At 42.3% G+C, this 22833-nt stretch overlaps 1 protein-coding gene across 1 annotated transcript; it reads left to right on the top strand.

The window, feature by feature from the left end:
- The first annotated feature begins 359 nt into the window (after positions 1-359).
- Positions 360-22777, top strand: dennd1a (DENN/MADD domain containing 1A). The gene is given in 26 exon segments (XM_066645479.1): positions 360-415; positions 769-972; positions 3310-3374; positions 3540-3583; positions 4651-4700; positions 5170-5289; positions 5379-5386; positions 5389-5447; positions 6092-6172; positions 6398-6451; positions 6750-6860; positions 8285-8385; positions 8534-8579; positions 8933-9034; positions 9157-9282; positions 9645-9746; positions 9885-9972; positions 11442-11482; positions 11577-11648; positions 12678-12734; positions 12814-12939; positions 13874-13975; positions 15746-15816; positions 16458-16586; positions 18004-18286; positions 18790-22777. Coding segments are annotated over 25 exon segments (3024 nt in total). The 5' UTR covers positions 360-415; positions 769-955; the 3' UTR covers positions 19759-22777.
- Positions 22778-22833: the final 56 nt, after the last annotated feature.

Below are 22833 nucleotides of genomic sequence, written 5' to 3'. Positions count from 1 at the left end.
CTATTAAATTTATATTTTTTACCATTATCGTTGTTTCTTTTAAAGTAATTTTGACCGGGTCTGAGTGCTGTTTTAAAACTAGGTTTTTGACAGGAACAACATGCACTTGTGCTAATGACGTTGCTAAAACAACCTGTTATGACGTCATTTATATTCGAGTTAAATTGTTCTAATAAGAAAATCAAATAAATGTGCCTAGTGCACCTTTAAATTAACACTACATAATATTTTACCTTAAATTTAGAGTTTCAAAAACACTGTGATACTCCAATGTGCTGTAATGGGAAGAAAGGGTCTCTGTCTTTGCTAATCGGGCTCAGCACAGCAGGAACTGCACAATGTAACTTTCCGAGGCGGGTAGGAAACCACCTGCACTCTCTCCCCTGCACGGTGATTTGAGGACAGCGCTGTAAAAGTAAATTACAAAAACCCTAGTGTTCCTTTAAGAAATGTGTGAACCAATCAAATACTGAAAACTTTAATATAATTTGCAGTGGTTGTGACTTTGATGTTATTTTAAGTTAAAAGTGTGTTCCTTTTTATGACGCCGGCTATTTGGGACTGAACATAAAATAAACGAAAAGTGCTTAATGTATTTTTTATTGAGTATTTTAAGTCATACTTTGCTGTTTAGAACTGAAAAGATCGTTACGTTATTACAGTAAGTTGAACAACTGTACAGCTGTCATCATGAGACTCCAGCGTCGGTGCTCGTTTACCTCATGGGTAATGGTGTTTCTTTTCCCTGTGCATTCCGTTTCTGTTCAGTGTCTGTGAAGGGCTGGGGAACTACATTTCCCAGCATTCCCGCGGCAATGAGATACCGTGATGTGCGTGTGGAGACTATGGCGTTCCCGAGTGCTGTGTAACGGATCCACAGAGGGGAAAGGTAGTATTTTACAGCTTTAATGCCCGCTGTCTCGCACAAGGAGCTGGAGTAGAGGAAAAGACCAAAATGGGGTCCCGGATCAAGTAAGCGCTCTTCTATTTGTGTTTATTCCTGTGTGTTTTCAGGCGCTTTGGGAGGGGAATGTGGGCCTGAACTGACTTGTTGCAGGAGGCTGTGTAACGTTAGTCACAGATTTCAGCGCTGTTTACTTTGTGTAGCTGTGTGTATTTACTGACAGCGAACATTAAACACAGCTCAAATCAGATTTAATATCTGTACACATGAACTCCAGCCTCCAGGGCCGTTTATTCTGTGTATTTTCGCGGTGCTTGCTCATGTAAACAGCGGCGGGTGTGGGAGGACGTGGTTACAGCTACTATGAATTATAGCGCGTTTGTTTACGTTAGTGTCCTAACCTAGGCGTCATGTTCGGGCCAAAACAACCCAAAAATGACAGGTATTTCGGAGCTAATGCCACCTATAACATCTGACACACGTCTTCTCTTAAATTCTGGACCTGATTTGTACAAACTCAGCAGGAGGGTAGTTATTTCAGCTATGTCTTCTTATTACTTCCCAACCTAAAGATATCCCCCTGTCTTAAGTTTCCCACTGTTCATTCAGGTGAATTTAGACAGCTGGGGGTTGTCGTGTCATAAATATAAGCCACCAATCCCATCCATTTATGAGTGGAAAGAGAGAGAGAAGGGTTTGGACTAACTGCATAGTCATAGATTTGCACCCACTGAATCAAGGCGTATGAAGGTGTAGAGTTGCTTCTAACCCACTTTTAAATCATGATTGGTCTTTGTTTTCTCTTGAAAATAACTTCTAACGTTTTTATTATGTATGAACATATGAGTTTTCAGGAGTTTAGGTAACGACTGGAGAGGTAACAGGTTGAAGTAATGTCCAAACAACGACATTTATCTGATTTGAAGTTTTGTGTTTAATATCATGGTGCATTTCCATTCATTTCTGCCAAAGAGAAATCCTGCTGACTCCCAGCGTTCCTTAAATGGTCACGACACCCACTGCAGTGTTCAGGGGTCTATTCATAGAAATAAGATTTAATGAAATGTGTTCAGAGCGGCCGACACAGAAGGAAATGACCTCAATCAGTGTTGGTTGAAGGAGCTTAAGACCTACCATCCTTTATGGCCAGGCATTTCCTGTTATTGAAGTAGCTGATTTCGCTAGATTTTGCGACATGTTTTAAATGGAGAATATCATAGACGTTGTTTCAGGAAGCCTTGTGTGCAAATCATTCTGTACTGTGCATTCTTTTTAACGGTGGAGGTCCAAGCCTGTCTTGGGGAAGTCCAAAAAAAAAATTGGAATTCAGAAACTCTTTCACACCTCCCTGTTTACAAAGGTATGACACGAAGAAGCAGTTTGCGTCTTATTATATGCTTAGACACTATTCACATTTGCAGCCCCTGAAACCTTAGGCTGTTCCCCTTATTTGGTCACAACACAGGAAATCCAGAGTTAGCATACGTCTAAAGATTTTACACTGTTGCAGCCATCGTCAGTGTCAGCACTTATGATGCAGAAAGCTGTGCTGAAGCTTTTGGACACTCAGCGGAGGATGTGGAAATAACAGTTAACTAAGCTGTTTAAAAATTGAAAAAGCTTTGGTGCAACCGTCGTGAGAGCAGCTCTAATGTCACTGGCGACACTCTCCACTCTCACAACGTGACCTCAGACCCCTAGAAGAGCAATATCCTTTTGTTGTATACCTTTTTAAAGCAGGTCGATGTGCTCTCATTGTTAATTTCTCTGGATGTATCATTGTGTTCAGGCCATTTATGCAAACGAAGATGGAGCAAGACTAGACAAGTCTAGCCTTGCTGCGCCGTCAGGAGCTGCGGGGCTTTCCTATTAACTCTGTGAAATGAGTTTGAGCTTAATGTCGAATAAAGTAATACAAATTGGAGAGGAAATGGCGCGTATTAAACCAGCACTAAACTATCTTTAAAATCTACAATTAATAAAGGATATGGTATGGTATTATGATCCCACAGTGACTGAGAGTGTGTCAATAAATGAATGATTGATTGAATGATAGTTACACTTTCATACAACGTTTCTAGCCCCCCATAGTGTTTACATCTTTTAAGGGAGTCTCCACAACCACCATCAACGTGCAGGATCCTCCAGGACGATGTAGATGTCAGTCATCAGCGATTAGTTTCACAGGGGTCCAGAGACAGACTGAGCCAGTTAATTTGAAGCTGGACGTGATTAGGAGGCATGAACCACAGGGGTAGATTTAACCAGACATTGGGGTCGCAGCCTGAATTATTGAATTGAATTAAATCAGTAATTAATAAGAGTGTAATAAGCCTTTAATGTATAACTGATACCTCTGATACCGTTGCAGTGGTTAAGCATTCGGTTCCTCGTCTTTATTTTAGGGACAGCCCTGAGACCACTTTCGAGGTGTATATGGAGGTGGGCCATTCTGGGATGGCGGGCACAGGTAAAATTCTGCTCATTTCCTTTAAGAAGATGGTCCCTGCCACTTTGCATTTGGAGGGGCAGGGCTTGACAAAGCTTTAAATATTAATAGGAATAATAATCTATTAAATATAACTTGCTGTGATCAAATGCTACTGTGTTTATGTTGGGATTGTGTTTTGAGCAGATCCTGAGGTGCGGAGGGTGTTCCCAGAGGACTATTCTGACCAGGTCTGCACTGTACACTGTATTATTCATTTATCTTGTGTGTGTGTGTGTGTGTGTGTGTGTAAAGCTGTGTTTCTGAAGCTTGTTAATCTAAGACTTTTACACAGTATAGAGTCTGGAAGAGTAGGTATTTTTAGAGGAATGAGGTTGAATCAAAGATATCATTTGCAAGTGTTGTGGTACATCTACACTGCATATTTGTGCCTAAATTTGCATATTTTAGTTACCCACAGAAATGTTGTTAAACTTTATAATGAATGAAGAAAGAATCAGATTGGTCAGATTTTACTTGGGGGGGGCATTGACAAAGACAATAGGTTCACGTCTGATGGTGATGCCATGGTTCTTGGCAGTTTATATTGTATTATAATATATATTTATATTGTTCATATCGATATTGGAATTATATCGTATCGACGGAAATTGAGAAATATATCGTGATATAAATGTTGTCCGTATCGTCCAGCCCTATTCTCCACTGTTCAAGGCATGATGTAGTTAAGCCAATATATGTGAATGTTATATATATTTCTCAGCAATATGTAAAGAAATGTGTCCCTTTCCATTAAAGATCTTTATCCAGGAAGTTTTCTCTTGGCCGTGGTCTGAATCTTAATTAAGATGTTTATTGGAATTAGTGTCAGACCCAGATCAGCGGTCTTGTTCCTCTGAGGGGGCTTTTCCTGAGCAGCGAAAGCTGCAGTAAGCAAGTGTTTAGTGGGAGGTCTGCCACAGCCCTGTAATCCACACTGTGTTTACATCGTAGTAAGTGTAATTACGGAGGCTATAATTTTACCTCCCTCTAAGTGTGAGGCAGGTGTGTACAGAAGGTTTAAAGGAGTACAGATTAAGTACTGATAGCTTTATGTTCTGACTGCTCTCTGCATTACACAGCTTCACAGATTTTGGGTTTTCAGGAGAGTAATGTTGTAACAAGTTTTCATCTTGCACAATTAACTCTTATTTTTCCTCTTTTTATTTCTCTCTCTCTCTCTCTCTCTCTCTCTCTCTCTCTCTCTCTCTCTCACTTCCTTAATCTATCTCTCGCTGTTTACCTTGTGCTGTCTCAGGAAACTCTGCAGACCGTGCCCAAGTTTTGTTTCCCATTCAGTGTGGACAGGTATCTCTCTCTCTCTCTCTCTCTCTCTCTCTCTCTCTCTCTCTCTCTCTCTCTGTCTCTCTCTCTCTCTCCCTCCCTCTTTCTCTCTTTCTCTCTCTCTCTCTCTCTCTCTCTGTCTCTCTGTCTCTCTCTCTCTCTCTCTCTCTCTGTCTCTCTCTCTCTGTCTCTCTCTCTCTCTCTCTCTCTCTGTCTCTCTCTCTCTCTCTCTCTCTCTCTCTCTCTCTGTCTCTCTGTCTCTCTCTCTCTCTCTCACTCACACACACACACAGACTATTGTGTAGCTAATGTTAATGTGATTGTCTCTTCTAGTACAACTCCTTACAAAGGTATTGAATGGAGCTTCTCTCTCTCCCTCTCTCTCTCTCGCTCTCACACTCTCTCTCTTGCACTCGCTCTCACACTCTCTCTCTTGCACTCGCTCTCACACTCTCTCTCTCGCACTCGCACTCTCTCTCTCTCTCTCTCTCAGTTTGGCAGTAGGGCAGGTGGGGCAGAATTTCACCTTTGTTCTGACTGACATAGACAGTAAGCAGCGTTTCGGATTCTGCCGTCTGTCTTCTGGAGTCCAGAGCTGCTACTGCATCCTCAGGTGTGTAAACAATGGTCTGAGGTGGTCTCTATATTTGTGATTTACAAATTAATGCTATGTAAAGACATTCAATGTGTGTGTGTTTGCAGTTATCTTCCGTGTTTGAGGTTTTCTACAAGCTACTGAATGTGCTGGCTGACTACACCATTAAAGGACAGGTCAGTGACAACACACACACACACACACACATTGCAAGACAGAGGAAGCCTTTATGCATGGCCCTGTTCACAGTATGTTGTGCCTGAAAGTGAATATTGGTGCAGTGCAGAGGTTTCATTTGTATAAAAAAGTTTGCACTGAACAAAACCCGGGAAGCTGTAGGATTATTTTCATCTCGACATTTTTACAGAATTAACCAAAGATCATGACATCATTGTGGTACCTTCTTTTAATTTTCTTCTAAAATGAATTCATAGAGATAGTTCGGGATTTTTTTGTGTGGGGGGGGGGGGGGGGGGGGGGGAATGAAAGTTGGCCAACATCCTGGGATTATTACTGAGAATAATAAAGAATAACAGGCCTAACTGGTGATTATAAGTACTCCTTTATTCCCCGTGTGTACTGTACTAATATTAAGCAAATTAAATTAAGAATGAAGACAATGTTGCAAAGAAGAATATTCATACTAGTACTATTACTAATATTACTAATAATAATAACAAGAAAATACAGCCATATTAGGTTTTATTATTATTTATTTATTACACTACGGGAGGTAATGTTAAACAGACGTATTATTGTGTAGAATCAATAGTGAAACATTTGAAAATTGAGATATTTGGTTGTTGTTAATGTTGTGCAGGAGAGTCAGTGGAGGGAGCTGTTGGAGTCTCTGCGTTCATTACCCATCCCTGACCCTGGAGTCCCTGTGCACCTGAGTGTGGTAATACACACACTCTCTCTCTCTCTCTCTCTCTCTCTCTCTCTCTCTCTCTCTCTCTCTGTCTCTCTCTCTCTCTCACACACACACACACACAAATACACAAAATTTCACCAGTGGGTTAAGAAATGATTATTTTTTTACTCAGGAGACAGTGTGGTGGCTTATAGCCAGCTTCATCAAATTCTCTCTCTCTCTCTCTCTCTCTCTCTCTCTCTCTCTTTGTAGCATGCCTATTTCTCAGTGCCTGATCTGAGGGAGTTGCCAAGTATCCCTGAAAACGTAAGTTCACTCCCAGTTTTGTTCTCATTAGAAAAACAGACCACTGCTCTCAGTGTTCCAGAATAATCCAATAATCCACCGAACAAAGGTGGTGCTGACATCACAGGAGACTGAGATTATGCAACAGAGTCTCTAACTTATCACCGAGTGTTTCTCTCTCTTTGCGGATATTCTAGACCAGGTTTTTCCTGTGGGTGTTTGGGTAATTTTGCTCAGTCATGTGCCGTAGCGTTAGATCTCATTACTTTTCCACTCATTTTGAGACTGTATTTTTTTTTTTTGGTTTGTATTCTTGCAGAGGAACCTGACCGAGTATTTCGTAGCAGTGGACGTTAATAACATGCTGCACCTGTACGCCAGCATGCTGTACGAGAGGAGAATCCTCATCAGCTCCAGCAAACTCAGCACCGTGAGTGTACTGCCACAGAGCAGAGCGGGACTTGGGAATGTTAATCAAGTTCATGACTAATCGACCAATAGAAAAGGCCCTGTTTACTCTCCATTAACTTCAAGTTGAGGATATTTTCGTGTCCTTCTGCGATAACATAGTGTTTGGAGACATCATTTTTATTCACCTGAAACTTAAAAGTGCTAATTATTACTGCATTAGCAGCAGGGGCACAGACTATAGTGAATGTGTTTGGAAAGAGTAGCCAAGCCGTTGCTCAACTAGTTATTAACATGGACTTAATACTGTTACATAAACACAGTCCACACTCACAGCCGCGGCTGTTTTTAACACATTTTTTCACAGTAGCTTTTGTCTTTTAAGAGGAAAACCTTACTCATTCTTCATAAGATAAGAACAGCAGATTGTGCTCTGATGAAACAACACAGCGGTTTGAATTGGTGTTTAGAATAGTGCAGCGTGATCACACAGAAAACTCAGATTCCGTGTGCTGATCCATTTTAATAGGAGTACAAATAGGTTTTAAAAATTTTTAGTGTAATATAAGTGTAATGCAAATTTCAAACCTTCTCCGGCATTTTTGTCATTTTATGGTAATTGTTGTGTAGTATTAAAAATGACAATTATCATTTTATTCAACAAAATATAATGTACAAATGAAGTAGTGTGAAAATGGCAAGTGAAGAATTTACTGGAAAAATCATGTGATGGATTTGTTCGGTTCTTGGGGATAATACTATATCCAAAAGTATGTGTGAGTTTTGGTTTAGATGATTTAAAGAAGGGGGTTTCGATAGGGCTGGACAATAATTCAATATCAATATATATCGCAATATATAAAATGTTTCAATAACAATGATATAATTTTTTTTTAATCAATATACATTATTTAAAACATCTGTCACTCCTTGATGTTCATTACAGGGCGCTGTTCCCAGTTCAATGCACTTTAAATTTAAGTTTAAAAATGTTAATATTGACAAAGCCAGTAGGTTTATGTTTGATGGTGATGTCATGTTTCTTGTTTGTTGTTGGAAGTTATTCAGTGATATACTGTTCATATACTGTTCATATTGATATTGGAATTATAACATATGCACAGAAATTAAGAAATATATTGTGATATAAATTTTTGGCTGTATCGTCCAGCCCTACGCCATCGTGAACTTAGTGATTTAATTAATAATTCATTTTTAGGTCATTTTTGGTAAATGAGAAATGAGCAGGAGGATGTTTGAATATTTAATTACGCATTTTAGTTTTACGTTACACAAAAATGTAATTCGTACGCCTAATAGTTTCACTAAATGTGTACATCGCTGTGTAGTAACTATCAGAATAGAACTGTGTATATATTAGAGAAGTGTTGTAACTATCCTAAATCTCTCTCGCTCTGTTTCTTTCCCTTCCCTCCACTCCCTCAGTTAACAGCATGTGTCCATGGTGCAGCCGCGCTGTTATATCCTATGTACTGGCAGCATGTTTACATCCCAGTGCTGCCACAACATCTACTTGACTACTGCTGGTAAGATATACACACACACACACACACGCACACACACACACACACACACACACACACACACACACACACACGTCTTTTAAAGACAACCGTGTCTGTCCTGTCAGCTTTCGGTGTCAGGACTATTAACCTTTCTCTCTCTTTGTGGTAGTGCACCGATGCCGTACCTCATTGGAGTGCACTCGAGCCTGATGGAGGTAAGAAACATCACCACATTAAATCAGCAGTTAACCCCTTGACCACCAAATAACCCCTAACTCCTAGACCCTAGGTCATAAGCACTAGGCCCTAACCTCTAACCTCTAACCCCTAATCCCTAAACCCTAAGCCTTCATCCCTAAACCCTAGGTTCTAATTCCTATCTTCTAATCACCAACACCTAACCCCTAGTCCTTAGCCTCTAATACCTTGTTCTCATTGGAGTCCGCTTCAGTTTGAGGACAGTGAGAGAAATCCTGATTCATAATCCCAAATCAGCTCATAATCCCAAAATCCAGTTCCAGAATACCTAACTGTTTAAACACAACAAATGTTTTTAAAAAACCTTCAGAAGGTTCGGGGAATGGCTCTGGATGATGTCGTCATTCTCAATGTGGACACCAACACACTGGAAACGCCGTTTGATGATCTACAGAGCCTACCTAATGATGTGGTGAGTGTATAAGCACACACACACAGACACACACCTCAGGGCACTATCACAGAGACAGAAATAAGAAAACATCTTCTGAGTGTAAATCCATGTGTCTCTTTTCGTGTGCCATTGCGTTGTAGGTTTCATCTCTGAAGAACCGCCTGAAGAAGGTTTCGACGACAACAGGAGACGGGGTAGCAAGAGCATTCCTGAAAGCGCAGGCTTCTCTTTTTGGCAGCTACAGGAGTGCCCTGCGAATAGAACCGGTAACACACACACACACACACACACACAGCATTAGACCGATTCTGATTTTTATATTAGTTATAAGAGGAGGTGCTGTCCTGCTCACCCTCAGAAAGCAAAGCTGTGATGTCATTGCTGATTAAACACCAACATGTTTTGTGGTCTTGGAAGGCCACTACAATGGTGTATTTCAGTTATTGGTAAATTCCAACACAGTAAGCTTTCAGAGCATCCCTGGATCCATGGATCAGCTTATGAAGAGTTAAGAATTAAAAATGAGGTTGAGCTAGAGCTACTAGTTTTCACTCTGTTATCAGGATGTCTGTGTCTGCGACAGCACGATTGTTTGTAATTTGATTACAAAGAGTGTTTCTTCTTGCAGGAGGAGCCGATTACGTTCAGTGAGGATGCGTTCATCACGCACCGGTCCAGCACCATGAGACAGTTTCTCCAGAACGCCATCCAGCTTCAGCTTTTTAAACAGGTCTATAAACATGCTGCTCATGTGCATATTAATATTTGGTGTTAGTTGTTTTTTTTTTTTTGGTCTCTCTGATTTCATGTCAAAGCTGTTACATGTGGTTTTACAGAGATTTCACCGTCAGTGTGTTTGTGTGCTTAGTTTATAGATGGTCGTTTGGAGCTACTGAACACTGGTGAAGGCTTCAGTGATGTATTTGAGGAGGAGATTAATATGGGAGAATATGCTGGTGAGTAGAGTCATGGATATGTCCTTATTTCACCTGATGCTACTACTGGATAATATTTCTTTTTATCCTACACTTGACTTTCTTACTCCTACACTTCCCTAAACCTTAAAGGCTAAGCACCTTGGAAAGGACCATCCGCTCACTCCGTTATCTGTAGCTCATTTCACTGGCGCTTTTCCAACAATATGGGCATGTAAGGACACCAACGAAAGGTGTTCAGGAGCCTCTGTAACATGGAGGTAAACAGGGTAAGGACACTTACTTCGCCTGTTTTAGTTGGTGTTAGTTAACGTTAAGTAATGGACCTCCATGAATATTTGACATTATTGTAGTTACTGACAGATATAAGTATGAATTAAAATGAAAATAGCAGCTTAATTTGCTTTAAAACTGACAATTTTATTAAATTAACGGAAAAACCCGAGCTCGCTACGGAAATTCTCGAACGCAACTGTGACGTCACTGGTGGACAACAGCTGAACAACGCCGCGGTAAAACACCGTTATGACTGACTGTTATGACAGTATCTAGCTCAATAACCAACATTATTCATGACAATAGCCTAGCAATAAGCTAAACTCAAATGTAGAGGTACCGTTATTCTTGTAAATGTGATCGAAGTCGAACTCTAATTCATCCGACACTATAAACCTCCGTAATGCAGCTACGTAGCCGAGTATAATCTGAGACACCGAGTTTAGCGAGTCAAGCTAACGTTAACTAACACCAACTAAAACAGGCGAAGTGAGTGTCCTTACCCTGTTTACCTCCATGTTACAGAGGCTCTTGAACACCTTTCGTTGGTGTCCTTACATGCCCATATTGTTGAAAAAGCGCCAGTGAAATGAGCTACAGATAACGGAGTGAGCGGATGGTCCTTTCCAAAGTGTCCGTTTAAAGTCGACAAATTTAGTCCATTTTCTGGATATTTTGGGATCTTTGGGCCATTTGTGCACAGATGTCCCACTGTACATTGAATGATTGCAGCCAAAAACAACACACCTTTTTGCATTAAATTAAGTGTGACTTCTAGAGTTGTTGTCCACCATCTACGTCACAGGCAAGACGCCTATTAGAGTTTCCGAACACCGTTGGGGGGGGAACCAACGGTCTTTTAAACCTTATTCCTTGAATTAGTAAGAAATAACATGTTTTCTGACTATCAATAAACACAAGTTAGGAACTCAAATTCCACTGTATTTATTTGTTTGACACTTTCATAGAGCTGCTGCTTAGCCTTTAAAGAACAATCAAAAAAATATACATAACATTCTGATCAGCTAGTACTTTTTATCTGTTGATGACAGCAATGCCTCTTTTTATCCATCTCTAACACCATCTCTGAATGGTGTTAGGTTTAAGTCACGTACCTTGACATCAGCAGGTCCTAGGGGCACAGGGGCCTCCTTAATTGGATCGTCTGTAGCCTTCTGTCATACAGTAAGGTCATTTGTTTTCTCTTTTTGCAGGAAGCGATAAAGTGTACCATCAGTGGCTCCTCACAGTCAAGGTTGGTTCAGAGGTTTACTGTATTTGTACATAAACACTGGCCTTTGAGTACCTTTAACCCAAGAACATCACTAACTTTGTCCTCCCCCCCACAGAAAGGTGGTGGGGCCATCTTCAACACGGTGAAGACGAAAGCTAATCCTGCCATGAAAACCGTCTACAAGTTTGTACGTCCAGTTTCTCACTCAGAAACGTCACATTACATACATAACAGCTGCGGTCTCCTCTGGTTTGTTTTCAACACAGTCAGTGTTAAGGCTGATTTATATCTCTGTGTTTACTCGATATAGAGCCTATGACGTAGGCTACGGAAGAACCCTGCGTCATTGTGAATGTTTATATGTCTACGTCGCTCTGCAGTTACACCACTGCACCACTAGGGCTGAATCTCAAGCATCTTCCCCTACACTATGTAGTACACAATACAGTGGTGTAGTAGTATTACATTTATAAATCTGTAAAGTGTACTATTTAAGGAGTAGATCATATTGTTTGGCACAGAGCATATTTTACATGAGGTGCTAGGAAATAAATAAATACAAAGCTGGCATGTTTTTCCCACGTGGTCCTATTTCTCGTCAAGTTATTGTTTTTTCCCCAGAGACATCCGTATTTTTCTTTTGTTCAACATATTTATTCATCCCCGATGTCGACACCATGTCTGACGAAATCTCTCGTCGTGAATATTCTGCTGTCAGTGTGGAGGAGAGTAGTTCATGTTTCTGTAATTCTTCTGTTCAACATAAACAATATCCGCTCAACAACTTACTAATCACAGTTGTTGCGGCCTGCTTTGACGTGACACGTAGTTACATTTCTGGAGAATTATGCATCAGGCTGCGGTGTATGCTATTGTGTAGGGATCACATCCTATAAAATTATGTTTATAGGAAAGCCCTAGTACATCTGCTTTTGTTTATTACGATTTCATAAGTACTGTAGAAACTAGATTGTTTATATCTGAGCTAGTTTTACTCATTGATAAAATGTCAACAATGAACACCACACTTAAATTTGTTTTGGTAAGACTGCCCAAACTACAATTTTTGTAAAGATTCTCTGATAAAAGCTCAGTGTGACTGATTTAGGCACTTGAAGATGAGAGCAAAATGCTGCTCTTGTTTGAAATTGGCTGGAAATGAAAAAAGAAATGTCATTGCTCTGTAGGTCAGTTCACTGCTGTTTGTTTTTCACAGGCCAAAGATCACGCCAAGATGGGCATCAAAGAAGTAAAGAGCCGTCTTAAACAGAAGGTACACACACTCAATCCAGCAAGACACACACACACACACACACACACATTTTTACACTGTTGTGTCCGATTCCCTGTAGGAGTTAACAGAGAATGGCTATCCCGGCAGCAGAGACGAGCCTGGCTCCACCCACATGTCCTCCACACAGAGTAAAGACTCCCTCACCTGGGAACAGAGGCGACCAATCACAGTGCATTTTGGACAGGTACCTGCTCTTTTGGACATATTTGTGGATGTTTGTGCGAGAGCTGTTGGTCCTATAACACAGTTGCCATGGAAACTGTTCTGAATGAGGGTAGAAACTTGATGATTGGTCATTTTGTATAAACATTTCAACGCTGTCCAATGAGAAACTTGCATCTCCCAAATCTGTAGGTGTGGCAAGATTCCTTCATATTTCAAGGCTGTGGGAGTTGACAGATTAGGGTTCAATCCCCAGTTCAAACAGGAACACTGCTTTACCAAGATTCCTTTGACTCCTAACTATTCATTAGGGACACAGAGATATGAGAATTCTTTACCGATGGCAATATATAGATTGATACAATACAGAAAGATAAGATACCTCCGATTAACATTACAGGCAAATGTAACATTTATTTGCATAACATTTTAGCTTGCAGCCAGCTGTGTTACTTTAAAATGAAAGTAATCTCCTGAGAAAGTGTTTAGTTAAATGTTCCTCACAGAGACAGGTCACAGTTTTAAACACTCATTTTTTTTGATTAACAAGTCAAATATAATAATAGATCTGCTCAAATGAATGAATGAAATTAATAATAAATAAGTGAACTTTAACTGAAATCAGAGGATTAAATAAAAGCAGTGTAACTGTGTAGTTCAGTAACACAGGATTAGGAGCTTCAGCTCTGCCTCAGTAATAGAATTTGAGCTAAATATGTTTCCTACACATTTATCAGTCCGTTTTTAAGAACCAGAGCATGGCCCAGTCTTGTTCCAGCATAAAATAAACGTGTCAGAAATGATCGGTTTGAAACATAAGCAAAAATAAATATATCGGCACCAATGCTGATATAATTATACATCATTAATATTCATCAGAAGTCTCTTCCCAACATCGTCCAACTCAACAAAGAAGTGTGTGTGCATCTGTGTGTTTGTGTATGTGTCTGGAACAGTCGGGATCAGAGCGAGGTCAAGCACCTCAACCCGCCCGTCCACCGCGCCCACAGCGCCCCCCTCCCCCCAAACCCTCCAATCTGCAGCGCAGCAATCGTCCAGTGAGTACACAAGGCTGTCCCTTTCACTTTGGCCTTTAACCTTCAGGCTTGTCCACTTCTTCCTGAACTCACTGCTTTTTCTACTGACCGCATGCAGGCGTTCTGATTCACACTTCCTTCAAAGCTCTCAGACGGACAGAGCCTCTTTTGTTCAGCCGGACGGGTTTGCTTTAGGATCAGATCACTTTATGAAGAAGGGTTTTCCCTTCTTTGCTTCCGCAGTTTTCCTGTTACCTGACACTAATTTATTATGGTGAAATGTGATTAAAAGTCAGTAACTTAAAAGATTAAGAGTCAGTAACTCAAATTCAATTCCAAGACATTAATTCATTAAATTTCTGTAAGCGCTTATCTAGTTCAGGGTCACGGTGGGTCTGGAGCCTACCCGGAATCACTGGGCGCAAGGCAGGAGTACACCCTGGAGGGGGCGCCAATCATTCACAGTGCAACACGCGCTCAAACATTCACTCACCTTTGGACACTTTTGAGTCGCCAATCCACCTACCAACGTGTGTTTTTGGACTGTGGGAGGAAACTGGAGCACCCGGAGGAAACCCACGCAGACACAGAGAGAACACACCACACTCCTCACAGACAGTCACCTGGAGGAAACCCACGCAGACACAGAGAGAACACACCACACTCCTCACAGACAGTCACCCGGAGGAAACCCACGCAGACACAGAGAGAACACACCACACTCCTCACAGACAGTCACCCGGAGGAAACCCACGCAGACACAGGGAGAACACACCACACTCCTCACAGACAGTGGATATTAGCTCAGTCTCTTACTTTCACTTAGGAGTTCAGTTCAAGATTCCAACCATTTTAAAATTCGCTCTTTAAAACTCAACATCTCAACATCTGGGACCCAGAGGAAGAGCAACAGATCCCAGAGCGTCCAGAAGAGGAGATTACATCACTGATCCAAAAGCTCTGCTGCTTACGCCTTGGTGCCAGATACCACCTCAGATTCCTCAGCAGGTCACGGCTGTTCTGGCGGACCCCTGGAGTATTTGTCATATAGTGGTCATATTTTGGCTCATGGTGACTGTGGTCCCTTCTCCACGCCTGTGGGAAAATTGTCGTACGGTGGCTCTTCATGAAACTTTCCATTCAACCGGTTAGTTCTGGATTTTATCAGGTGGACAAGGATTGTAGTTGTACCTTTGTAGTCAGCCATAATAATTAAAAGCCACATCCTTGTTTCAACAAACTACATTACAGACGCTAGTTCATCCGTTGCTCTGCATACTTTGTTAGCTCTCTTTCATCCTGCTCTTCAATGATCGGGTCCACCACAGGACCCCCACAGAGCAGGTATTATAAGGGTGGTGGATCATTCTCAGCGCTGCAGGGACACTGAGGTGGTGGTGGTGCGTTAGTGTGTGTTGCGCTGGTACAGGCTTCTAAAATTCATAATCTTTTTCTTAAAATATTAACTTTAATATTTTAATATTGTAACATTGTGCGTGTGTGGTTGGGGGTCTCTGCCCGAATCCTATGGGTTTTGACTGACCTTTGCCCTGCATGCCGCACGGCTCACACCAACTTTTACAGCTCGTGGAGGACTTTTACTTTGTAATGTTTTTCTGATCCTTAACCTTTTACTGACAGATGTTTATAACTATTTTACAGCAGTGAAATTCTGCTGATCTGTGTGTGCTCACATCAGCAAGAAGAACGTGTGTGTGTGGTTTTATTTATTTATTTATTTATTTATTTTTTTCTTTGTCTGTTGTTAATGATGTATTTGTGCATCCATAGGCTCGACCACCTCGGCCACTGGTTGCAAAGAGGCCACGGAGCAACGTGGGAATTGAGGGCAGTCCTGAACTGTAAGAGAGACACACACATTTATACACACACACACACACACACACACACACAGCCACAACATATCTTCATAGTTCTTTTAGTAAATCACACATTTTTAATCATTTTTCATTGGTACAAAGCAGCTGTCCTTCACACAAATCAGCTTAATCTTTCAAGACATTATTCATTAAATTGAAGTAGTTTTTAACCCTGAATTTCTTATTATTCTGAGTGAGATGGAAATTTTTTTAAAAGTCCTGCCTCGTGAGCATAGATTTTCCCACATATTTTCAGTCTGAGCCTCTACTGAGACCCAGAAACTGTCGATGTCACTGTGTGTGTGTGATGACTTCACCAAATATGATTTAGATCCAAGTTAAAACTACTGTTCACTAGATTGGACTTGGGATCAAATCAGAGTGTAGCTCTTAATGTAGAGAGATTTGTGTCCTTGTGTACAATAATGAGATTTCTATGATTATATTATTGCATGTCTCACATTGCACCTTTTCTCTCTCTCTCCCTGTCTCTCTGTTTCTCTTTCTCTTGGGTTGGTGTGTGTCTTTGTATTTGTGGATCACTTGGATGCACTCATCTTCATCACTTGGCTCTGGGTTTGGCCTCCCTCCCTCCCTCTCTCTCTCTCTCTCTCTCTCTCTAGCTGTATGCGACCTACTCGTCACTATACTGTGTTTCTGTGTGAGGATTCCTCTGGTGATGAACTTTCTCAGGACGACGACTCAGTGTCTGCTTTTCCTGAAAACTTCCTTCTCTCCACCCCCTTTGAATGGTCTCCGCATTAATCTGCTTCTGAGCCAATCACAGCATGCCCCTTGTTCTCAGCCTGTATAATATAATGATGAGAAACTAATTAATGACAAAGGTTCATTCGTGCTAAATCAAAAAAAAAGGTCTTCCTACAGACCGTCTGAGATTTACATTAAGCATGTCCTTAAAATAAGAAATAATTTCATAGCTAAACTTAACTATTTAATGACTTTACAAACACAGGGGTGAAGATGGTTAAAACGGCTAACAATCTTTCCGCTGACTTTACATATAATACGTATAATTATGCTTATTTTGTGCTTAATATGGCCTAAGGTTTGTGGACACACACTCATCCTGCATTTCACCTCAAATGAAGGGAATTAATCAGCGGTGTTTTATTTACTGCAGACTTCTGTGAAGTCCTTACACTATTTATTGCAACAATGCTGTGAGGATTAGCTGGCATTCAGCCTTCACATAAACATTCAAAAAGTCATGTCCTGATGTTGAGGATTAATTCCTGATCACAGCCACCTCTCTATTGGCGCTTTTCCATTGCATCGCTTTTCCAGTACCACAGCTCAGGCGAAATGTAGCCGCTGATGCTTCAAATCCCCATTTTTAATGAGAACAGCAGACTTTGGAAATCACAACAACGGTGGCAATAACGTTAAGTGTTGTTTACTCATGGTGTGTTGTTGTTGTTGTTATTTTGGACTGAACACAGCTCCGTCATCAGTTCAGACAGATCAGTAGAGTTTGTTCCTTCCTTGTTGCAGCGTCCAGCTCTCGCTGGATTCTTTCGTCGGCCACCGATCCAAGGAGCGTTTGAACCTCTTCAAAAGACCACGGCGTTATTTTACGAGTTGCCGTCGTGAGTCGGATAAAAACAAACATGATCTCTGCTGCAGCTGGAGATTTTACAGATGGAAAGTTAGTGCTGGATGTCTGCATTGCGTGGCGTAGAGTGACGATTCTCTTGGGACAATCAGCGCTCTGCAAGGTTTACACGCCACGGTTTAGTCCCTAATCGGCTAACTCGCAACCACGAGAGAACAGGGACTAAAAAAAAACCTGGTTCCAGGGACCAAGAGCCTGACTTGCCTAGTGAAAAAGCAGAAAAGCAGAGCAGAGTAGGTACAATTCATTGAAAAAGCACCATATCTCATCCAAAATGTATAGCTAGAGCTCCATCACTCCATAGAACACTGTTCAATTTTGCTTTATTCATTTATACACCTCTAACTGATGAATATTGTAGCCTAAATCACATATTCAGATTCATATATTCTTATGTGTCTACAAACCTTTGAACATATAGCCCTTACTCTAATATATGAATAGGCCAGGAGTGGAGTTTCCTGCCGAGGCTATTGTGAACGTGCTGTGTGTGTCTCTTTGTGCATATATATGTGTGTATTGTTTGTATGTCTCAGGCTTCAGCCTTACAGATCTCTGAAGGAGGCGGAGCTTGTGGAGGAGGGTGAGGAGGCAGGGGCAGAGCGTGTCCAAGGCAGCACAGCCCCATCCAGCCCCGTGCAGGATAAATTCTTTGAGCTGAGTCTGTTGGAGGATTCCTTCAGCAGCCATCAGGTGCCGTCCTCGCACACAGCGAGAACCAAGGTCTACACACACGTTCCTCTCGGCCCAGCGAGGAGTCTGGAAGAGCTGAGTTCCGTGTGTGAGGCTCAGGAGCAACAAGTCAACTTTAACTATCAGGTACCACAGCATACCTGCCTTCCACACTTGCCTTGAACCCCCAGAGGACCACCATGGATCAGACACAGCAGTGCTGCTGGAGTTTTAAACCCTGTGTCTATTCACTGCCATCCTGTGAGACACTCCTACCTTGTTGGTCCACCTTAAAGTGAGAGACAGTAGCTCATCTGTCACTGCACAGTTTGTGTTGGTCATCATCTAGTATTTCATTAGTGCACACAGGATGCTGGCGGCTACATGGTTTTGGTTGGTGGACTATTCTCAGTCCAGCAGTGACTCCAGCAGCACTGCTGTGTCTGATCCACTCAAGTAGAGTCAGTACCATGCAGCGGAAAAGCGACATAGAACACCACCACCACGTCATTGTCACTGCAACTCTGGGAATGATCCATCACACAAATCTTACCTGATCTGTGGGGGTCCTGACCTTTGAAGAAGGGAGTATGCAGAACCGTCAGATACAGTATGTAATTGTCAACCTGTGTTTGTGTTGTGTCGTGTAGCGGATGGAGCTCAGCGGTGGCGAAGGCACTCGAACTCTCCCAGGACTGAGGCACTCCAGCTACAACAAGCTGAGGAGCAAGAAAGGGCCGGACGCTGTGGCTCTTTCTGGACGAGAGTCTCCTTGCTGGGAGAGACCACTTTCTGTCCCACCTTTGGAGGCCCCAGAGCGCCGCACCCCCGGGTGCGAGAGTCCTGCCCCCAACCTGGAGAGCGCAGAGAGGACGGAGGCAGGCAACATAACAATCCCTCGCCCTCAGGGCCGCAAAACTCCCGAGCCCGGGGCAGTGCTGGCACCTGCTGTTACCCTGCTGCAGGGCCTGAGGCAAGGGGACAAGGAGGCGGGGCTTATTGTCAGCGCTGGGGGGCAGGAATTCCGCCAAGCACTCAACATGTCTCCTCTTCCTCAGTCCCGCCCCCCTGCAGAGGCGGAGCCTGACATACTCACTCTGCTGGATCCTTTGAGCGGAGCCGAAGAGTCGCGTCCACCTGCTAAACCTCCTGTGCCCCCCCGGCCTGCCCTGCCCAACTTCCCACCACCAGTTCCCATCAACCCCTTCACACAACAGCCCCATTACCCCCTACAGAGACACTACAGTCCCGTTGCTCCTGGCAACCCCTTCTGCTCCACCTATGCGCCTACCCAAGCCGGCACATACTTCAATGCTCCTCCCCCACGCCCCCTTTCAGTGTTTAGTCAGCCTTCTGCAATGGGTGGACCACAGGGGAGTGGGGCGTGGCCACTTGCCAAAGCCCCACCCACTTCCAACAGCAGCAGCTCTCTGTCCTGCCTCTTAGATTCACCAGCCCCACCCTCTCTAAGTCAGGCCCTGCCCCCTACCCACCCTAACGACACGCCGCCTGACCCTTTCTGTGACCTGCTCTCCATGGCGGCCACACCCACGCCTATGGCCACGCCTCCAAAAAAGAGAGTAGAGGACTTGCGAAAGAAGTGGGAGACTTTTGACTAGCACTGCCCACACCGAACCGTCACTGCTGCTACTGACCAATGAGGGACTTGTCTGTTGACCACTGGGTTTTGTTTTTTAAAGGACTGTGCCCTCTGCTGGCACAAAAAGCTCTGCTACATGTGTGTGTACAGCATACACTAATGCCCAAAACTGCTTTTGTTTTTTTTGTTTTTTTTTCCTCTGAGTATATCACGTGACTTCTGGCCTTCGGATGACCTCACCTGACATGAGAGGGGTCACTTTCACCATAGTTTAGCTGGTGATTTATTTATCTAATAGCTTCCAGGCTAATAGTGCAGTTGCATATAGCTACCACAGTGATGTTGTAGCCGTTGTGGTGTGAAATATTTCTATGCGCCCCTTCTGCAGGCTTTCGTCATCGTGTCCTGCTGCTAGTCACTCAGTTAAACTGCTGTTTAGGTGTAGAGTGAAGGTCCAGGGTTCAGAGGGGACGGGTTACTATTGGCCTCAAATCACAGCAGAGACTTTCTCTGTTGATCGTCTTCTGTCCTAAAAAAACGAATCTCAAATCCATAACCTTGATTACTACATAAGAAATGTATGAACACAGTGCACACTAAACTCACTACATGAATCTCTCTACACACTGCGGCTTAGAACTAATCATCCAGCATCACTACCTGACCTCACTAATGCAGTCAGATCCTCGCAGCAGTGTTACTGCCGTGTCTGATCCACTCCTAAAGACCCAGCACTAAGAATGACCCACCACCCTGATAACACAGGCATTGTGGTTGTCCTGTGGGGCCCCTGGCCATTGTAGAACAGGGTGAAATGAGCTTAACAAGTATATGATAATATTAAAAAAGACGATGCTAAAATATATGATAGTTGCAGCTATGGTAATGATTAAGAAAACAACTCTCCACTGATCTCTTCACAGGAACACACCCTGGAGAGGACACATGAACCACAGCTGTTCATTATTAGTTTATTATAACCACATAATTAACTTGGAACTCTTCCTTAACACTAAGACTTTATATTATCCCCCAAAACCTGGAAAATAAACCCCTCAGACCTTACCCTACCCCTAACCAGCAGCCAAACTATTGACAGATTAATATCTGTGAACTCTGGGCCCAGTTTGCTTCCAAAACATTTTAGTGTTAAGATCATCTTAACAGGAGAGAGAGTGTTAATTGTGATGCTTACTCTACCGCTTTTCTACTTTGTTTTGAGATGCTTTAGGGAAACCAAGCCCAGGTCAGTTTCCATGTTTATAATAACAGCATGACTGGGTCTGTGTGCCCTGAGTGCGGGTCTTAGGTCTCTGCTATGTGCTGTACATTGTACTCTCAGTTCTGGTCTTTTTTTTTTTGGACTGGAACGAGGGGGCAGGGCCATAATCTGAGGTCACTGAACCCAGGAGAACATGATCTGTATTTATACTGAGAATATGTAAAGTGGTACTTAAGCAGTGGTCCTAGAGCTCTGTAACCGTCCAAAGAGATGTCGTAGTTTTGGCTTCTAGATCCTTCTGCGAGGCATATCCTCATCTTTTCAGCTCAGATCTCGCTGCCTGAATCATAGTGTGTTGCTGTGTGAACTCCAGAGGATTCATAATATGAACTTAAGACTAGTAGCTCGTACAGTAGGAAACCGGTTTTATTGTTCTATGGTTTATTACATGCATCCCACTCGGTCCAGTGCAAAATTTAAAGCCCAGAGTTTCTGCAAAACCCACAGTGGTTAGTTGTAGAGAAAGGTGGGGGACACAGTGGGAGTAGGCCTGTCACGATAACCTTTTTTTGTGATAGATATATCGTCCCAGAAATTATTACATAATTACAATACATGAGTCATTTTAAGAACATTTTATCTGATACAATGATAATATAACAGCATCATTATGCAGTTACTCCAATTTAAAGAGCCATGAATGTTTAGCAAAAACGTGGCTAATATTCAGATATTGAAATTGGGAAAAAAAATGTTCAAACATACTAAACCAATAAAACCACAACAGAACAAAACAGAGTGAGCAGCTGAAATAATGATGTTCTTTCTTGTGTAAACATACACACAGTAAACATGTGAAATATTGTCAGCAAAAATTGAGGAAATCCATATTTTGTAAGATATTGTGACAGGCCTAAGTGGGGGTGAGTGGAACCAGGCGTCTCCATGTCTGCAAATCAAATGTAACGCATGTTCAACATCACCAGGTTAACAGGTTATGAAATGAGGGAGGAAAATAATGTCCTTTAACCTAATAACATTGTGGTGTATGTTTTAAAACTGGTTATTCATTTCTAACTCAAGGGACAGTGTTTTATTTTTTCTCTTTCCAATAAAGTAGGGCCCTGGGGGCAGGCCCTACAGAGGCATTAGAGACCCTCAGACGTCTGGTTCCATTGACCACCAAAGTGAACCATTGTGGGTCGGTAAGATTCTCTGTTATTCGACACCAAACCTCTACGAATACACGATTTAGTTGTGAATACATTTATGGGAGTATTCATTAAAACATATACATATATACCAGATAACCCTTCTCGTTACTGAAAGATTGTTTAGAGCTTGTGCTAAAATACGAAAGCTAACGGTCTTTTGAAGACTACACTCAAACTGAGAGTTCTGCCGCCCTCTGTGGGCTCACAGCAGCACTGCAGGCTTCCTGGTGACGGTGCCTTAAAAGACATTCACCTGAATCCACACTAGTCTTCTGCGACAGACGGAAAAGCCCCTCCTTCTCCGAGCCACCGTAGATCTCCGTTAGCCGTAGCAGTGTAGAATAAGAGTCCGGTGTAAGTCAGAAACCTGCTGAATACAGTGGGGCTGAAGACAGAAACTTATATAAACACAGTATATTTTTGTTGTCTAAAATACCCCAGGTTCTTTTTGTGCCCTTTTGAAATGTGAACTCGTTTTTTTTTTCCTTTTATATCATCAAGCACTTTTGAGTTTGTTTTTATCAGAATGGTATGGTTTTAAGTATTATGTATGTTATGATTAAAGAGCACATGTTATATTCCTGTGAAACTGGGGACTGGTTTTCTTTTCTTAGTGGCCCTTATTTTTCAGGATAAAGTAAAACAGATTTGACCGGAA

Source organism: Hoplias malabaricus, chromosome 15 (assembly GCF_029633855.1).
Source record: "Hoplias malabaricus isolate fHopMal1 chromosome 15, fHopMal1.hap1, whole genome shotgun sequence".
Lineage (NCBI taxonomy): Eukaryota > Metazoa > Chordata > Actinopteri > Characiformes > Erythrinidae > Hoplias > Hoplias malabaricus.
The sequence above is the reverse complement of the archived record's forward strand: the minus strand, read 5'-3'. Positions and strand labels throughout refer to the sequence as shown.